General features: G+C 39.7%; 1 protein-coding gene across 2 annotated transcripts; it reads right to left on the bottom strand.

Annotated features, from left to right (window-relative positions):
• Positions 1 to 218: 218 nt before the first annotated feature.
• LOC147655971 (uncharacterized) lies at positions 219 to 13,514 on the bottom strand. Of its 2 annotated transcripts, XM_086864288.1 has the most exons (5): positions 13,263 to 13,514; positions 11,244 to 11,464; positions 10,639 to 10,711; positions 2,722 to 2,785; positions 219 to 1,543 (listed from the first exon to the last, which is right to left on the bottom strand). In XM_086864288.1, exons 3-5 carry the CDS (start codon positions 10,663 to 10,665, stop codon positions 1,329 to 1,331), a joined length of 306 nt encoding a protein of 101 aa, XP_086720414.1. In that variant the 5' UTR covers positions 10,666 to 10,711; positions 11,244 to 11,464; positions 13,263 to 13,514; the 3' UTR covers positions 219 to 1,328. The 2 variants fall into 2 exon arrangements, 1 of the variants encoding a protein (XP_086720414.1); XR_015279498.1 differs by lacking the exons at positions 2,722 to 2,785; positions 13,263 to 13,514.
• Positions 13,515 to 19,998: the final 6,484 nt, after the last annotated feature.

Here is a 19,998-nt window from a genome sequence, read left to right on the forward strand (position 1 = left end):
AACCTACACAAGAATGTGCCTAAAATCCTCCAGAAAAATCATACAGAGAAGCAAAGGGAAGAAGGAAAAAAAAAATAAATACAGAAAAAGACTGGGGTTTCCCAGGAAACAGAATTTCAGTTTCATGGGAAATTTTGACATAATGAATATGCAGCCTGAAATTGTACTGGAAAGTGTTAACAGTACACACCAAGGAGTGTTAAAATAGATACTGGTAATCAAGAAATAAAATAATTCTTTATTGCTACATAATTATTAATCAAGATATTTATCTTTATAGCAATAATAATATATGAGCTATAACATACGACAAATGCTGCCAACTGCATTTTCCACTATTCCTATTTTAAAACAATATTGTTTCCAATAGTAGTGCTAAAAAAAGTACTTTAGTGCTCACACTTTGTAAGAATAAGCTTTCAAAACCCACTGTCTTCCACAATGTCTTATTTCAAAACCACTCAGAATTTTGGATAGAAACCTAAAATTTCACAGAATATCATGCTTTTCCATTTACACTCCTCTTTTTGCAGGTAAAGGGCAGATGTGTACCCTCCTGAAGCCACTAAACCTCTTTTCTCTGGAGTCTGGATTGTGTAGGCTGATTCTTGCAGGGATGCCAGAGCCACACAGGCCCTGTAAGGGGAGGATGAGTGCAGAGATATTTTGCAGCATCAATAACTCTGAACCAGCAAAAGCTGCAGCACCAACCCTCAGTGCCACTGAAGCACTTCCTGGCACTGGTCTGGGTTTTACACTGACACCTCCAGCTTGTACTTAGAAGGCAGAGAAGTATCTGCTACTACATGTCTAGGAACCCAGAGAGAGCTGTTCCTGCCCTTGATGCCAGCTGAAGACATGTGCATTCATTCAGCAACACCAGATTTGTAAGCAGTCTTTTTCACCCAGTTCTTTTGTCCAACACCTGTGGAGCTCATTTTCCTTTTCCTTCATTTGCTCTTTCTAGTCTTGCTCACCCTGACACAAACACTTCAGCAAAAGTGGGGAGTTTTAATTCTTCTCCTTAACTAAGCCTTGGTGAGGCTCTGAGCCAAGCAGTGGTGGCTGGCTGACCTTCCACCTTAGGTGTGGTGCTGGCACAGCACGTTCATCCCCCGGGCACTGAGCTCCCGCGTCCTTCCCTGTCTTTTGTCACCTTTCAGGCGGTTGTGTTAATATGCAGCCCATTACTACTTTACTGATGAGACAGACTGCTGAGGATCAATATGTCTCTGCATTTGTCAGCCCTGTATACCCCAGAGTTAACTTCTCAGCTCTGCTGCCAGTGCTCGTGTCCCGCTGTGTAATCGTGGGGAATTGTCGATTCCTTATGCAGCGTGTCCGTACTCCGGGCTTGGCGGGGTTGCTTTGCAGAACAAGTAAGAAAGATCCAAGTGTCGCATTTGTTTGGCTCCCACTGCTTGAGTAATAGTAGGTGCAGCCAAAACAGCAGAGGACAGCTTGCTTAGGGGGTCACTGCAGCTCAACAGCTCGCCATTGATGTTGTCAGGCAGACTTGGGAAAGATGCCCAAACGCTATCAACTAGAGGACATTGCATTTTAATGAAAGACAAAAAAAAAAAAAAAAAGTCAAGATTAAAAAAAGAAGAAAGGTAAACTCCCTAGTCAAACATAATAAACAAAAGAAGAGATCTAATGGCAATTTTTTTTCTCCTTGCTGCTCACTTTTTCATGTCTTTGTCTTGATGCAGTAGCTTCAGGGAAAACAGCACTGGGATTACTGGGAACAAGTAACACCATCTAGCACAAAAACTCTTAATTATAGAACAAATCTTTAAGAGACTTGTACATGATATCCATATAATGAGTTTTAATAGGCAAGGAAATTTCTTGAGTGATTTAGATGTGAAGCCTGTCCAGGCTGAACATGTATGTGTTTGGCTGCATTTTTTTTACAGAATTAAATATGAATTAACCTCTGCATCACCTTGTGATTTCTTTCTGTCCTGTTTGTCTGAAGATAACATTGTGCAGAGATTTTGGGGAAATATGGCACGTATTTCATGCAGTCCCAGGGGTACTAATACACTCTGGCATATCAGACTGAACCAGGGCTCCAGATCAGGTGTCTCAGGTGTTTTGTTAACCAGTAAGGTTGCAAAATCACATGCATTATTCAATCTCATTATTTTAAATGTGTGAACACTAGTCTGGGTCATGCCCCACAGAACTGGCAGTCATTGGTGACAGCAATACATGTTTCAGATCTCCACACGTGTCTGTAGCAGACCCTCAGGGCTCAGGGAAAAACCCACTTTGGAATTTTCTCTGCCAACAAAGGACTATTTTCCTTTCCCACTTTTACCAGTAAGAAATGTTCTGGTGAAATGTAGAAAGCAGAGTAACATTGTTGACAAAAATTACATAAAAGTGGAATAAGCCAAAACAGTTACTGGGTGCTCATGTGCAGTTTTTTGATCTGGTTCACTTCCTAAATGAGCCATTTAAAGTGCAGACCCCTGAGGATGAGAAGTCAAAGGGAACCTCTGACACTTCTTGTGCAAGAGGTGGTAAATTTTAAGTGCATCTTGACCAGACGTCCTCACAACCCTGGCCAGGTACTCGTGTCACCCTGCATGGAGCTGCTGAACAGACCAAACCCAAGTCTGTGCCTTTTTAAACATAATCAGGGAGGGTGTCCTGGCACCAGGAGTGGCTCAGCTACCAGATGGCCTATCCAGCATCATATCCCATCTCTACCTTCAGAGAGATCCAGCCTGTGTAAAGGCTTCTCGTGTCTGTCTGCCTGGGTTTTGTTACGTTCCTGTTGTAAAGAGATAACAGAGGCAGGCTGTGAGATTGAAATTGCCAGCAGCTCTCCAGGAGTGACTACAGTGGTGGGTGGACCTGCTCGGGGTAATGCAACAGGGCAGAGCAGAACTTCAGGCAGGCAGGGAGCTCTTGCATTGTCACAGCACTGCCCAGGAGCTGATAAACCCCAGCCACGAAATGTGCAGCTCCTCCTGGAGCACAGCAGTCTGGGAAGCCCTGAATTGCTTGCCCAGGGTGCTTCAGTTGAGTAGTCTGCCTTGGAACACCACCCTCCTGACTTCTGAGCTGCCCCCAGAATAATTAGGCTGGGTTTTGATGGTTCCCTACCTTGGGACAGTGACAGTTTATTTAATACAAGCTTCTCACAAACATTTCATTTATTTCAATGGGAAAATCACAATGTTTCTCTCAAAAGTAATGAGGATTGAAAAAATCTGTTCCCTTTCAAAATTCCTGACTACCAAAGTACTTAATACCTACTAAAGGTCATTTGTTGTCTTAATATCTGGTTTCTTCTCCAATTTAACAATTGCATGGATCTGTAAATAGATTGGGTTTTTTTCCACCTACCCTGCCAACCCCCAAAATGAGATTATGCCTATTGGTACCACAAAGCAATACAGAGCTACCCAGATTTTCACTGCTCTCTTTCTCTGTCTTCACAATAAATGAAGTTTTCCCATTGTTTGCAGAAATTCTTGATATAATGGCTTCAGTTTCCTTGTTAATTATTATTTTATTAATGATCTTTCAGACAGTTTTTCAAAGAGACTATAAATCTCTCAGTAAAAAGTAATGGGCAGCTACTCACAGGAATAATCCCATTACAATCAGCTGTACTACTGTTTGTCATTTGGAGTGAAGTGCTGGAGCTCTGACCCTTACTGATTTACCACTCTTCATAATTAGTTGCAGTGATTAAAATGCATTTTAGATTACACTGCAGTTTCTCTCACTTAGAAGTTTTTTTTTTTCTTTTTATTGCTGAGGACAAACTCAGGTTCTGAAGGTGAAAAATTGTCCTCCAGTATAAAACAGCAGCAAAGAGTAATTCCATAGATAAGTCTTACAAAAGAAAGCAGAAGCAGAGATGCTTGGGCAAGAAGTGTTGCTGTGGGCAGAGGGGCTGTTTTAGCTGACAGAGACAGCTCATGAAGGAATTCAGCAGAGTAGCTTAATGAAACTGAAAACACTGCACAAAACACTGACAGCAGCCCATGGAAATAATGAATCAATCTGTTGCATCTGTATCTAATTAAGAATCATTATAATACAGTCTTTTTCTCTAGTGATTGGGATTAGTGGATACCCCACAGGAAAGAGCTAATAAATAGAGTTTAAAAAAAGAGCTAATAAATACAGTTAAATTCAAGTTCCAGGACATTATGCAGCTTTATCTGGACTGTGATTCTCAAGCACTTTTCTTCAATAACCCCAAATCCAAGTAGTCTCTCTTTCCTGTGAGAGACACAGCCAGGATTCTTTTGTATAGGTTTTCAAGGCAATGTAGAAAAAAAAAAATTTAAAAAATTAAGAAAAATAAATACAATAAATAAAGACAAAAAAAAGCAGAATGCTTGGATGCTGCAAAAAATTTCTGGCAAGGGCCAACATTCTACTATCTCTCTGCTACAATTAGAAATTTAGTTTCCGTAATTTTTCCTTTCCCCCCTTCCACTTCTGCCTTTCCTCTCTCTTCCTCCTCAAAGAAAACCCCATTAAGTTGCTAAGAGCTTCATTTACTTTAAGCCTCTTTGAAGATCTGTTATTTTACCTAAGTGTCTGAATAACCCCTCAGGAGTCTGTATTACTAACTGGCTTCCTACAGCCAGATGACACATACCTTGAGAATGGAAGGCATTCTTGTATTTTTTTTCCTCCTGTCTGCAGAATATATTTTATTTAATCTTGTTTATTTGCTTTCAGTTTTGTTTTTAGTTCAGAGGGGAATGGAGAAAACCTTCCTAGTTGAGGAAAAGGTGTTATCCCTTTTTTTCTCTTGCCTGTTAGGATACTTTTTCAACTGTGATGGTTTAAATCCCAGGGGAAGCAATCTAACATCATTCCTGCGATAAAGAGAGGAAGGCTAGAGAGTGGAATCTCAAAGCTGTCCCTCACATCTTAGTGGAGCTTGAGGTAAAATGTTCCAGTGCCCCTGTGAGGCCAGTTCTCTCCCCTGTGCTGGGGGCAGCGCTGGATGGAGACTGGTGTGAGGAGGGGCTGCTGGGAATTGCGCCAGGAAAACACTAAACTGAGCATCATTTGTTGTAGGCGTTCATGGGATGCCTCTGCCCAGCCACCACCATGTGCAGTAAAGAGCATTGTTCCTCCAGTGTTCCTCTCTCTTGGAACTGCTAGTGAATGTACAGCCCAATTAGTGCAGCAGCTTAAAACAATAAACCCTCCAGAATCTCTGGTGGGGGAAGCATGCTTTTATCTATTTGGTAAATAATTTATTAATCACACTGATGTATCCTCCTTGACAGCAACAGAGCCAGATAAGTGATGGTTCAAAATCAATTTGTCATGGTCCAATGTGCACTCAGTGACCTACTTGGTCTGTTATATAGGTCAAACTTGTACATGATGCTTGGATAGCAGAGGCACTTCTTAAAAAAACAACAACAGCAACAACAAAACTCATGGCACAATTCAGACTGTGGCTCAGGCTCAGACTCAGCCACACAGCTAGAAAACTCAACTTACAGAGAGGGTCAAGGACAAGGGGCTCATTAGGTGAAGTTTTTGGGTCTCAGTCTCTCAAAAATGTCCTGTGCTGGGGGGCAGCAACAATATCCAGGGGGTAGATCCATACTTTCTGACCTAATTCTGTGACTTTGTTGCTGTCATGCTGCTCTCTGTCATTGATAACACCCCTAGCACGCCCAGAGTTTGCCCTGCTGCAGTCTGTTTGTCCTGCTCTCTCCTACTCACAACAGCTTTTTTCTTCAGATGAGTGGAAATTTCTCCCTTCTCCTCTTTGTAATCCTTGATGTAGAGTCCACAGGAGTGTCACAGTTTGAAGCCTTGTGTTTCTGAGCAGCCTAGACAGGTGAAGGACTACAAGAATTTAAACTGCAGGGAGACAGAAATCAAAACCTGTGACCGAACTTCTGAGTAGCTGTTTTGCCGGTGGTCCCTTTGTGGCTTGGCAGAAATCTTGGCTGCAATTTGTTGATGGAATTTGTAGTACTATCTCTGTATTTCATTAAGGCATTAAGGCACTAAGGTTCTGGGCTTTCCACCAAAGGGTCCTGGAGAGTGAAGGGGTGTGTGAGGTGACATGTTGAATGGGCAGTACTAACACTCCCAAAAACATCAGGAAGGCTTGGAATGGTCTCTACAAGCCATGTGTCATCCATTTGCCATTAGGAAGACATTTTTTCCCAAAATCCTATTAGTAACCACTATTTTAGGAAGGTGACCTAGTCACCTTCCTAAAATATTCTTCTGAGGATTTTCCCCAAAGCAGTTCTCTGTGGCTGGAGAGAGCTGGGCAACCGACTGGACTTGTGAGCTTTTCTTGTCTCTTCCCACTGCACATATAAGGTGGTGGGATTGGTTTGGGTTTTTGGTTGATTTTTTTTGTTTTGTTTTGTTTTGGTTTTTTTATTATTTTTAATATTTTTTAAAAACTTTTTGGTGGATTTTTGTCTTTTTACATAATAACTTAATTTTTTCATGGATTTTTAAGGAGACCTTCATGGTGTGGTGGTGCAGAGTAGAGATTTTCCTAATGCTGGAAACTGAACATGTATGTATTCAGTTGAATAAGAAGGCACTGAAAGTGCTGAATAACCTCCACAGGGTACTGCTAACCTACATTTTACTAGATTTCTTCTGATTTTCTTGAAAGCATGAGAGGGAAAGAGACTTTCTTTCCAATGGCAGGTGCACATCTTTTTAAGGAGTTTTCTCCTCACTCCTGCTTGGCACTGTGACCCCACTGCTGGGTCACAGCTTTCAGTGCCCAGCATCAGGTTTCAGAGCCTCTGCACGTTCTGCATGGTTAAAACAAGAGAGTGGGGTGGGTTAGAACAAGACAGTGGGGAGGGATGGATGCAAGTGCAAGGATCCACTCTGAAGTAAGAGCACAGCAGAAATAAGGTCTAAAACTCTGGATTTTGTTTTTTCGTTTTTCTTCAGTTGGAACCTGGATTTTTTTTTCAGCTGTGACTAGAAGGAACTAATGCTTTCTAAGATAAAGGTGGTGAATAAAGTCTAGTCTTTCTTCTTCATTTTAGTGTTATCACTCCATTCCTGGCACTGATTTTACATTTGTCCAAAAATCTGTTTCCTCCTTGACTGGTGAGTTGAGAAGCAGCCAGGTTACCAGTGGGGGTACCACCACCACAGACAGGAGCTAGAGGGACTGGAAACAAACCCAGCAGTGTGGGTTTTCAATTTTTGAAAAAACCACTGTGTACCTTTAAGGATGTCCATAGTCCTAAAACAGGACAGGTTTCTTCACATTTTTGTTTCCATCTCATCAGAGGCGCAGTAAATTCTAGAAACTGAGAAGGACCTCAAGGGTCGTAGCATGAACTTCTTGTTTGGCCTTGGGAAATCAATAAAACTCCACTCACGCCACCAAGAGTCTCTGCTAACACTGTCTCCTCCTGTGCATTCCCTGAAGGGCACCTGCAACCCTGGGTTTTGTACAAATCACACAATACGCCCTGGAGACAGGATACAAATCTTTCTAAAACCAGCATCTAAGTAAACAGACAAACCCCAGCAGGCTTTTTTTCGGCACTTCAGAATTGTTTGTGTTTTGTCAGCCTTTAGTAATTTAATTGAAGAGCGATGCAAGACACAGGCCCAGCAGGACCAAAAAAGTATATTTGGCGGGATATTTTAATAAGATGAATCTTAATGTTTTCCATGAGATGTCAGCAGTTCCTTAAACCAGTGCAGGGTTTTCAACAAATGAAATTCTTTTGCTGAGAATTCAAAAGATATTCTTTAAAGTCTATGAACTTCCAGTGAGCTTTAATAGTACAAGTGTTCTCAAGGTGTATTTATGTTGCCTGTAAACCATTCCAAAGGATTTCTGCCAGCACACCCCATTACAATGAGTAATGTTTCCTTTAAAAGTGAATGAAGAAGACTTAGATCTTGGTTAATTAAATAATCTTCTCCTTTTTTTAATTATTTACAATAGGAGAGTGACACCAACCGCATAGTTTCCTACCCTGAACCTCAGGATATTATTGTTTTTACCTTGATAAAAGCTGAAGGGTCAAAACATTTGTGTTATTTACATGTCAGGAAATGAAAGGGCAGAGAATGTGTAATTAAGCACAGATTAATACTTCTAGAAAATTCACTTAAAAACCCCCAAACAACTAAAACCAAACCAAACCAAAAAAATAAAAACTGTTTCCTATGTGGTGGGATATACTGCCAGCCTGTTCTTGGCACAGAATTGATCATGGTGAAGCAGTACCAGGTGAGCTCTCATCTCCTCATTTTTATTTATTTTTATTTATTGCCCATGGAAGCTGGCAGTTCTCCATGTGGAAATCCCTTTATGGTAGATTTATCTGTGGTGTGTAAGCAGCACACTGGCATCATGAATGTCCATCTATCAAAAATGCTGAAGCATCCCCTATGACGGAAGAAGGATGTTTTTGCTGAGTGCAGAGTAAAGAAGGAAAATGTTAACACTTTGGAAAAAGCAAGCAGCAAATATTATAGTCTCAAAATCAATTTACGTCAGGCAGGGAAGTGTGACAGGAGGAACAAAGTGCAGAGCAGGGCCAGCTTCTAAGAGTCCACCTAAGCACAAGTCTCCTTGGTGTCTGAGCTCCAAAGACATGAATTAATGTCTCTGTGTCTCTGAAGGAATTAGCAATTCTCTTTATCCAGCACTTCCAGCACTTGCCTTTTTTCTTTTTTTTTTTTTTTTTAAACTTGCTTTTTGCTATAACATCTTCTCTCTCCTGACTTTGAATTGGAAAGTCTTAAGGTATGCAATAGTGACTTCATTACATTTTCATTTATTGTTTACTACTATAAGTCTAAAACTTCAGGTTCTAGCTCTGGAATCCATCTTGTTCTCATTGCAGAAAAAAATCAAAAAGTAGGGAAATTCTTTCCTAAATAAGTAAATAAATAAATGCACAAATTAGGTTAACTCCTCTTCATGCAACTGGAGGTGCCTTTTACTGGTTTTTTTTTTCCTAAAGGAGAATTGTACAGCCATCAATTTACACCCTCAGTGTAAATTGTAATTGTAAAATGTAATTATTGTATCAATAATGTCAATTATTCATTCCTGGTTCATGCTAGAATTTGTCTCAGGGCATCTATGTCTTAAATAATGACCCAGCACTGCAGAGGTGCAAAAATACAGGGCAAGAAGCAACTTTTGGGTACCTGCAAGATCAGTAACAGAAAACTGCAGGGGATCAGAGAGAATCTGCATGAAAATGAATACTCCTCAGAGCAACTAGTGAAGGCTTCCTTTTGCAAATGGCAGCCAAAATGCACCTTTATATTGATACACAGAGGTCAAGATCACTGTCCACCTCTCTTGACTTCAACTGGAGCTGAAGGTATTCAGCATTTCAGAAAAAGAAATTATTGTGTCACGAGCTGGACATTCAGTTACTGACTCTTGCTGAAAGTGTGACTTTCTCTTCTGATCCTCCACTTACCCCGCTTTAAAGAGGGATGAATGCTATTCACCTATCATGCAAATGTTCTGAGGCCTAATTAGTTAATGTGTGTAAATTGCTTTTGAGATGAACAGTGTTAAGTATTATTATTGCTATATTAAAATATGGCCAGCAGCCAACCTTTCCATGTTGCTGCAGGGTAATGACAAAGCCGATCAAGTTCAGGATTTTATTGCTACTGATCTGAGACAACAAACAGTTTTTGTGCATTTATCCAGGAACAAGTACAAGCAAACAATATCAATTTAATCTGAATGGCTGTGAAGAGAGACAGCTGATATTTTCTTTAAGGGAAGTTTTGCTATCCCAACATATTACCTCAGCTTAAATATTATTTGGGGTTTTTGTTTTTTTTCCTAAGAAAAGGGGGTAAATTCACAGTAAGATATCAGGTATTCCTTAGTTAACTTTGCTAGTGCTTTCTTCTGTCTGAGTTCAAATCTATGTGCAATTTACCATACAGAGCAGAACATTCCTTCTGTGCACTGTTTTATAAGGTGAAATTTCATTCTCTAAAATTTTAAAGAGGACTGAAGGAAAAGTTAGACTTCTCAAGGAATTGGCCAATGAATAGAATGACAGAAGAGAAGATGGTGTAAACTAAGAGACACTGTTGCAGCCCTACCCTCCCATTTCTAAAACACAGTTCACAGAGAATATAGAAAGGTGTTTACTGAAATCAACAGACATGATGTGCTTCAGGACAGCCACACAGATCTGCACTAAAGATCTATTTACAGAACACTTTTTCAGGAGTAGTCCTATATCTTGATCAGTCAACAGACTACAGTCCAAATCCAGATACGTTCAATGCTCCATTATAAGCCAGCAGGGAAAAATATGATGCAATTCCTTCCCATTTATCCATCTTATCTTGTAAAGGGTAGCTACAGAATCTATTATATGATTTGTTCCACCACACAGGAACATGGTCACTCACTAAAAAATTATAGTTTCTTGTGGATTCAATGCATCTCTGAATCTTATACCTTGACTCCTCATGGACAAGGTTGTTTCATTTGCTTTACAAAAAACACTCAGGAAGAAATATGATGATAAAGAGGACACACAAGATTTTTTTTTTTAAGTTATACTGAATTATACTGGGGAAAAAAGCCCTTGGAAAATCCAGAATGGGATGGGTTATAATCTGGAAACATACCAAGCAACATTTCTGGCCTTGTACCATATACACTTGTCCCCAGACAGCTGATTTTGAAGAGTTATGCCATAACCTGCACGTGGAAATAAGAAAAAATCCTTAGAACTCTGTAAACAATCAATAAGAGTAAAGGTGTCTTTTTCTTTTTTTTTTTTTCATTAAATTATCCACTTTCAGATTCTAGGCTATATATTGCAGATTACCTTCAATAGCAAAACACAAAGTTCACTTCATTAGAAAATCTTTAACCCAAGCATTTAGTCCTTCATTTCCTTTTTCTTTCTTTCTTTCTTTCCAGTCTCCCTTCTTTTTCCATATTTTCTGGTATTTTTTTAGCTACAAAATGTATCAGAATTATAAGGATTACTACTCACTGTCTAAAATTAACCTATCCTTGGCAAATCCTCTAGACACTATGTGTTTTGCTTGCCTGACAGGAAACTGCCAAATTAATCTTGGTTTCTTTAGCCCCTGGGTCACTTCACGGGGCAACTTAAAATGAAAATAATAAATTGATCATCTAATAGAAATTGTTCTGATACTATGAAAAATGATGGCATCAATAGCATATTTCTACCAAAATACAATACTGAAATGGTTTTAACCTTCAACATCCTATGGAGTCATAAAACTGTTTAGGTTGACTGGACAACCACTCCTGTAAACACTTCAGTTTTCATCAAGTCTTGCAATGCATGAGTGGACTTCATCCCCTGGACAGAAGTTTTAACCACATTAGAACTGCAGCAGGCTCCGGGCCACCCCTGGGCTCTGACTTTACTACGTGTAGAGAGATGTGAGCATCCCATCTGTTTGTCCACAGGACCTAAAGAGGAAATAAATGTATATGTATATGTATATGTATATGTATATGTATATGTATATGTATATGCATATGCATATGCATATGCATATGTATATGTATATGTATTTCACACAGACATACATGAACAACATTCATTGACGTTCATGGACCCTTAAATTTAGTGAGAGCCAGACAAAAAAACTGGCCAGGACACCTGATCACACTTTTGTCACTTATTCTTTTGATCAGTTACTTTTGAAGTCAGTAGTATCATGCTTGTGTGAGAAATATTGCTTTATTTGTGTAATGGCTGTCATTAAAGCATTACTCCAGCATTGTGCTCATATTCCACTTAATCTTCAGTACAATCCAAATCTTTGAGCTCTACAAATATCATCCTTTGGTGACAGGTTGTTCTGGAGCTTAAACAAATAGCCGGACTATCATTTTGTCTCAGTGGTTAGGCCTGTGACAATAGTTTAAAATACAGCTGGCAAACTCACTAATTTTTCTACATTTTGGCAAAGGGTAGGCTGCTTCCCCCCAGAGTTTGGTGCCTGAATTGGGAAAAGTCTCAAAAAACTCTTAAATACCCAACTCCCAGCTGCAGTAACAGTATAACAGAACACCCAACATACAGTCTAAATCCTTGGGGACAGAAGTGTTTCTTCAGGCTGGAAGGAGGCAATCCAGCACTCCTGCTTTAAGTTCCTTCTCGCACCACTAACCAAAATAGCAGCAATCTTTCTCTGTTCTGAGGAGAAACTACAAGATATGCTACTTTTTATCATTTGTCTTTCTGGTACTTAATTTTCCACGGTGTCTGAGTGGTTTTGCACACTCACCTGAGACCTGGGGACACACCGAGGGTAGGATCTGGGGAGACTTAAATCAACAAAACCTTCAAAAGGCCCCCACAGCTGAGCTATGGGGTGTTCTTAGGGAGAATGACTCCATCCATCTGATCAAAGCTGGGCCTTTTCTCTGGTTGTTGTAGAAGAACATGTCCAGAGTGAATATAGGCAAAGACAATCCTGATTCTCACCTATGGTTTTGGTAGTGAAGACTTGTGCAGCTTTGGTGCCTGTCCCCAGGACTGCTTTTATTTCTTCTAGGACACTATATAATGTAAAATTCATAAAATTCCAACAAAACCATAGATCCAGTTGGGTGTCTCAACACTTAAGTTAAAAACATGTTTTCTTTTCCCCTCTCTGCTGGAGCAAAGACTTTTGCACATCTTCTTTACACAACAGAATACCTTCAAGTATAAAGATAAAGAGCAGTCTTAATCTGGGTATCTCATGGATTGTGGTTAGGACATTTTCCAGATGACATGGGTTCAATCCCATTAAAGCTAGATCATGAAAATACATCATTTCCTGGTGAGTGTTCTGGGATTATTAAACAAAAGGTGAATATCACCGTTATTACTATGATGGTATTAAATAAAGTTAACCATAGTTGTAATGACAACTAACTTTTTTGCATTTCTTGGAATTATTTTTGAGGAATCGAGTGTTTCTCAACATAGTACTGCTCATAGGTGGGCTCTTGTTCAGGGATAAATATAGATTTCCCTAAATTATAAACAGTTGAAGAAAAATAAGGCCTCAGAGAATGCTTCTGGAACCTAATGAAATCAGATATCTTAAAGATATCAAGGAAGGAAATTAGGCACTTCCAGCCTGGCAAACTAAACAACTCTCTGTAATTCCAGATTTACTAGAGAGATAGATCCTTTCTTAAATTTCATTTAATATGAATTTATTCTTTTTTTGCACACTAGAGTAGTGCAACTGTCATGGGGTGGTTTTACCTTTAAGATAACTTTGGGAGGTAGGGAAGTTGAAACTGCTGGTGGCTGATGGGAGTCTTTCCTCATGACCAATTATCAGTCATTTCTAAGAATTGACAACAGTTTTAACCATTAAAAAGTGAAGTCAACTTGTAAACACCTCCTTAAGATGTAAAGTCAGAGCTCTCTTGTTCTCTTTGTTTCCTGGCTGTGAAAGGTAACAGAGCTCTGGCCTCCCGTTCCCTGCCCAGGCCGTGCAGCCGGGCAGGGGCTGGGCTGGGCCCAGCGGCTCCCGGCCGGGAGATGGGGCCTGCGGGGCTTGCCCTGGGCTCTGGCCGGGCCAGGCCGCTCCCTGGCTCGGCTGCAGTGACGGAGTTCACCAGGGACTGCCGAGTAAAGAAAGGAAAAAAAGCTCTGGACCTGCAGCAGGCTGAGACAGCGACCACACTCTCCAGAGCAGCCATGAAGAATCTTCCATCACAGACAGTTCCAGTCCTGTTCCAGCAGAGGTCACAGAACCATCTACAAAGCCTGGGCAAGATTTTAACCTTTTCATTACCCAGATGAGACTTGCAGATTAATCCTTTTATCCACAGAGAGAAAAAGAGAGTAATCAACATGTAAAGAGACTTTATAAACTATCAGAGACAGGAAAGAAAAGAAGCTTCAGAAAAGGTAGAGAATAAGGAGATGCTTTATAAGCTGAAATATTTTTCTGTTAAAGCTATAGAGATGGACAATAAGGTCTTGAAAAAACTCATTTAATTCATGACAGAGTATATAGGGAGGAATAGAGTGTTCAAAGTGTAGATTTTGAGTAAAAAGTAGAGTAATTGTGATACAGTGAAGTGCTGGAACAGAGTGAAACAAAAATTTGAAGCCTTGGGGGGCAATTGAGAAAACTGTTTTCCAGTGGAGCTCACAGAGACAAATGAAGAAGACTTTTGCCTTTGAATAACTCATCCTTAAAATGACATCCCTAGATTCATTGGCCCATACACACCTCAGAGTGATGTGAAATGGGAGGAGTGAGCTCTGATGACAGATTTCTGGGCAGCTGAGATCAGGGAAATAGAAAACTATAACAGAAATAGTTTTCTTGTGAGACACTCCATAGATTAGCAGAAAGAGACTTCTGTTTCTTTACAAAGACTGATGAAAAGACTATAGCAGGAATTGGGACTGTTTTAACCACCAAAGTTCCAAAGTTTTTGTCTCTGTTGTCATGTGAACAAGAGAATGGTGGGTAGTAGGGGATAAAAAGTGTTTTCTGGAAGTTTATTCTGGTGTTCTTATTCTTGTAGTTTGTTAATAAACTTTCTTTATTCCTTTTTAAGTTCTAAGCCTGTTTTGCTCTTGCTCTAATCCGTATCTCACAGCAGGAAATAAGTAATTTTTTAGTTACTGCTTTAAAACCACGACAGCAACATACGATAAAGGGTTGGTGAACATGGTCTTGTCTTTTTAAGCCACCAAAATACTCCCAGTGTGTTCACAGCTTCACCACCTGATTCAAAGAAAAAAATAACAACAACCATAATTAGGCTATCTAGGAATGTAAGAAAAAAGGTGGAATTGGAAAAATGTCTACCCTTAAAAAAGGGCAAAAATTAACCAAATTTTAAAACCCCCAGAAACATATCAATATATAGTATTATAAATTAGTAAAGCTACAGATATTAAATTTTGCATTTAACTAAGCTAGGCTTTAACATAAAGTAATAGATCTAAAGAGAAATGTAGACAATTATTCATGAATTGTAGAAGACCACTGTCTCAGCAGGTTCCTTTTATTCTAATTAATCACTTTCTAAAGAGGCTACATAATTCCTGAGTTGTGTCACTGAGATTGTTCTTACAATAAGTGAAGTATTCGTAATAGATCAGGAAGATCTTTTGCTAAACCATAATGATGAAATCATTTGCTTGAATAGGTTTAGCCACATGGTGCCCATTCCCATTATAATCCGAATAACCTCACAATTCAAATTAAGAACATACCTGTGGTGATCCCAAGACAAATCAGGATGAAACCAGCCTCTGGGAATTTACATAAGGGAAAAAATGTTGATGTATCTTTTATAATGCCAGCCATATGCTTCATTGTAATGTATGATTTTTTAAAATATTTTATTGATGTTTTAAAGATCAGAAAGTTTTATTGTTTAGAGGTTAAAAAATTTATAGTTATCTCCAGATTTTCCTTGTTACATTATGAAACTCAAATATGCTATCTGAAATTTGAAGGTTATTATGATGCATCACCGTCCTTGTTTTTACAGAAGACTTATCAAAGAACTCATGGATTATCAGCCTGCAATAGCATTATTCATGGATGTGTAAGGAAAATGACCATCCTGCATCTGCATGTGTTTGCTCAGATTTCAAGCTGACCAGGATAAAGAATAGCTGGGAGCATGACAGGTTACTGTTTTCTCAAGGTTAAACAGAGCAAGTAGTTTTCCTATTGTTTTGAAATTAATGAAATGGCTTGAAGGAGACAGCACTTTCAGAAATTGAGTATTTTGGATATATGATTAATACCAATCATAGAAAAACTGAACTGAAAGGGAATGGCTATCTACAAAATAGAAACAGTTAATGATAAAAGGAAGGGGAAAAAAAGAATTGGTAAGGAAAATATGAAGCACTGAAATTTTTTGCACATCATTGCCTTTTTCAAGGCTTAAATATTTTGCGTGAATTAGCCAGCTCAACTGCTCTGAAAAATTCCTAGAGTGTGCCTTGTGGCACACACCAAGGGGATATTTCTGCATGCCCATTTGGGGAATATCTTTCCCCTTTGCCATTTCTTTGGGCCCCAGCTGGAGAGAGCAGAGAGGTTTGCAGAGCAGGGCAGAGCAGGAGATGTCAGTGTGCCACACAATGTTTTGCTCCACCACAGTGAAAAGGAGAAAACAGTGTCTTTGTACAGTGTCTCTTGGAAGTTGTAATTTTCTGGTTGTTCTGTCTTCCTCACACAGTTCTTAAAAAAAAAAAAAAAAAAAAAAAAAAAAAGAGAGAGAACAAGAGAGAACAGGTTATACCCATATGCAGTTTGTTGATATTTTGTGTTACAAAATCACAGAACAGGAGAGGGAAGGATCTCTGGAAGTCATCTGGTCCAATGCCCTCCTCAAAGTAAACAGCAGAAAGTACCTTGAGTTTCACTTTATGGCTTGAGTATCAAGAAAGCAGTTTTATTGTTTCTCTAAAAATTTCAAAAATCCCAAACATGCTTTAAAATGAGGACTATTAATCTGTCATAAGTAGCACTAAGAAACCAAAAGTTCCATTAAGAATGTGTATAAGCAAATTGCAATAAGACTTCCTTGAAACTTCCCTCTACCTGTGAAATTAAACATAAACTTTCTTTTTTATGGGTCAGATGCCTGACTCCTGTTTAATAACCATCTGAATAGTATTATACACTAGAAATTGAACATATTTAGAAAACATTGAATAATTAATAACTTTTATTTTTAAATAATATTAAGAAATAATAACTTTTATTTCTAAACTAGTAATATGCCATTTTAAATCTCACTCCTACTCTCTTTCAATCTTATTTTAATTTTAATCTCTTAGGCACACCTGTTTTTCTCTTCATATTTGACAATCTTTTATCTGACATGGTGATGAAAATTGTCAATTTGTAAGCAAGTTCATATTACCATTGTTTTTGAGGTATTTTGGTACACAGATATTTGTCCAAGGTTGTGTCCATGACTGAGATTCTTTCTGTTGTGGTTCAACCTCAGCAGCAGCCAAGCCCCACACAACCACTGGCTCACTCCCCCACCAGTGGGATCAGGGAGAGAATTGGAAGGGTAAAAGCTGAGAAACTCATGGGTTGAGGTAAACAATGTTTAGTAGGGAAAGGAGAAGCCTGACACACAAGTGAAGCAAAGCAAGGAATTAATTTAGTTCTTCCCAAGGGCAGGCAGGTGTTCAGCCATTCCCAGGAGGGCAGGGCTCCATCACACCTAACAGTGACTGGGGAAGACAAATCCCATCACTCCCAACCTCCCCCTTTCCTCCTTCTTCCCCCCAGTTCATATACTGAGCATGATGGCACATGGTCTGGAATATCCCTTTGGTCACTTTGGGTCACCTGTCCTGGCTGTGTTTCCTCCCAGCCTCCCAGGCACCCCCAGCCTCCTGGCCACTGGGGCCATGCAAAAAGCAGGAAAGGCTTTGGCTCAGTGTGAGCCCTGCTCAGCAATAACAAAAACATCTCTGTTATCAACCCAGTGCTCAGCACAAATCCAAAACACAGCTCCATATCAGCCACTGTGAAGAAAGTTAATTTCATCCCAGCCAAAACCAGCACACTTTCCTAACTATTGTTTTGGGAGAGCAGTTAGGTGGAGTTTGCACAGAAATCAGAGATAAATATTATTTCTACTTTCTAGATTTATTTTTTTAGGGTTCCTGCTGTTTCTGTTTCAGTTTTGTGATGTTCACTGGCATTAACATGTCTTCTTCTCAGCAAATGAGAGGAAGTATTTGCCCAGATGTTTTCTGCAGCTGCAGCTTTGCTGGCTGAGAAGGGGACTGTTCCCTCAGACGCTTCTCATTGTTTCTACAATAAACCCCTCAAACCTGCCGTTTGCTCCTCCTGCTCCTCCTAATCCTTTTTAGCAAATACAAGCCATATTTACTTAAGCAGCTTAAATAACTTTTTACAAACCTGGCTCATTTCAAAAGACCTGGGCCAGTTAAGCAGGTCAGAGAATTACTCACACAAGCAGCTCCTCTGCCTGTTCTGCTGGAGAGTTTCTGCTGGGGAGTGGGGCTGAGCAGCAAGAGGATGCTAAAGGTGTCAGCCAAGACAGTGAAAGAAATATTTGGGCAAGGAGAATAGACTGGTAGCCACAGAAATTTGATAGTACCATAAAATGTCCTTTGCATATTCGATGGAGAACTCACTGTCAGCGCTAGAAAACTATAGATGTGCTTCTAGTCTTGTCCCTATTTATCATTAGAAAAGGAGAAATTTTATATCAAAGGTTTGCTTTCAAAGTGATACACTCTGGATTAATTCCATTCTGGTACTTTGGCTTAGTTTTTCACTTCTTACTTCAGGTTCCTCTTGGGTTTTATATCTTTATCCATTTGCAGTATTTAAAGGGAGAGATGTTCTATGATGTGTTACAATATTTATCTTCCTTTGTGCAGACAGCAGTAATTCATGACTGGCACAGCCAGAAGTGACTTATTAAGGCTTTCTTCACTGAAGAAGAAAAAGGTCATAAAGTAACTCAGTAGGTCTTGTGCTTTATGATTATAGCTATATTGTATCATACACTCACCCCAGTCCTGCCCATGCAGTTTACAGAGTTTATCTTTAGTCTGCCTGGGCATTTTGAACAAATATCTGGTGCAATAAACCTGGTGCAGCCAGATTACCACCCCGTTTGGTTTCAAAAGTCACATTATAATATTCTTTAAAATATGTGACTGGACAGGGATCTTCAGAGTCTCTGGTGCCTTCTTTATTCCAAAACCCACAGACACAATTCCATCCAGCTTATTTTGCTGCTTTCCCTGGGCACTGTGGCAAAATGAAAAATCTGCTGGCCAGAACACAAAGCTTTGGGACACCTGCAGACACACTTTGGACACACATCTGAAGAGTGCAGGTGGGACACAGCTGAGCTACTGCCCGTGTCTGTATCATCCACGAATGTGGTTATTGTCCCTGAACCTTCTGCTCATGCAATCCTGTCCCACATGCATTAGACACACTAACTCTCACACACATTGTCAGGAATAATTAAGTGGGGATGCCGGGAGCCTCCTTCACTGTCAAGATTTGAGAACAGGTGACACCAAAAGGCTCCCAGAGCCGTCCCCAGCTTGCAGTGCAAGAACAGTTCCCCAACCCTTTGGCTATGATGGACCCCGTGGCCACACTGCCAGGCTCAGTGTGTGTCCCAGGCCACCACCTGAGTCGCTCACACGGTTGTCCCCAAAGTGTTTCTGGGAAAAAGGCTCCAGAGCTGTACTTCAGCCAAGGTTCACACCTTTTGTACATTATCAGATAAAGAAATGCCACTCAGGAATGCTGTAAGAGTACATTGTTCTGAGCTGTTACTTCAGTGACAGAAGAACTTTTGTCAGCTAAGGAGAATTCCTTGGGATATTTATATCAAAATATTATACTGTATTAAATTCTTCTCTTAAAAACCTGTTTCATTGCCTTCGTTAGATGAAGAAATGACAAAAACAAAGGATTCATGTCAACCTGCCCTTCAAGCACCTTTTCTAGGAGATCATTCTCTACAAAGTTATCTCTCAAGTCTTGCAGTGTTAGCAAGCACATCAAACAATATCACAGTTACTCATCATGATTCAGTAAAAGATACTAAAGGACAAAGATGTGTGTGACATGGGTGTGACAATGAGAAAGAAGGAAAATGGTGGTTTTTGTTTGTACTGTCAAAGCATCTTGGTACTGCACAAATAATGACCAAATAGTTCTTGTCAAAAGAGTTTATATTGTAAGAAAAGGTCTTTCTTAATCTGAGAAGTCAAAGCTAGCACTGTTATAATTTCCAGTACTCTGGGATCAGCAGGACAGATTTGGAAAGAAGTTGAATACACCCCTACAATGTTCTTTCCAAATCATTGCAGAGATTCAGTTGTGAGTAAGGGAGGTCCTATTAGGCACACTGTACTCCTGCATTTTGGTTTATATGTAGCTGTGAAGTCTGGCAGGACTCAGCAGTAGATCTGAGTCATGCACAGATGG

The sequence above is a fragment of the Cyanistes caeruleus genome, chromosome 1 (genome assembly GCF_971803275.1).
Source record: "Cyanistes caeruleus chromosome 1, bCyaCae1.hap1.1, whole genome shotgun sequence".
Taxonomy (NCBI): domain Eukaryota; kingdom Metazoa; phylum Chordata; class Aves; order Passeriformes; family Paridae; genus Cyanistes; species Cyanistes caeruleus.

Coding starts and splice junctions, on each gene's coding strand:
- LOC147655971 (XM_086864288.1), bottom strand. CDS start 10,665: ATGGTACAAGGCCAGAAATGTTGCTTG. Junction 2,786..10,638: donor AAGGCCAGAAATGTTGCTTG/GTATGTTTCCAG, acceptor TCTTTACAACAG/GAACGTAACAAAACCCAGGC. Junction 1,544..2,721: donor CAGGCTGGATCTCTCTGAAG/GTAGAGATGGGA, acceptor AATGTCCTCTAG/TTGATAGCGTTTGGGCATCT.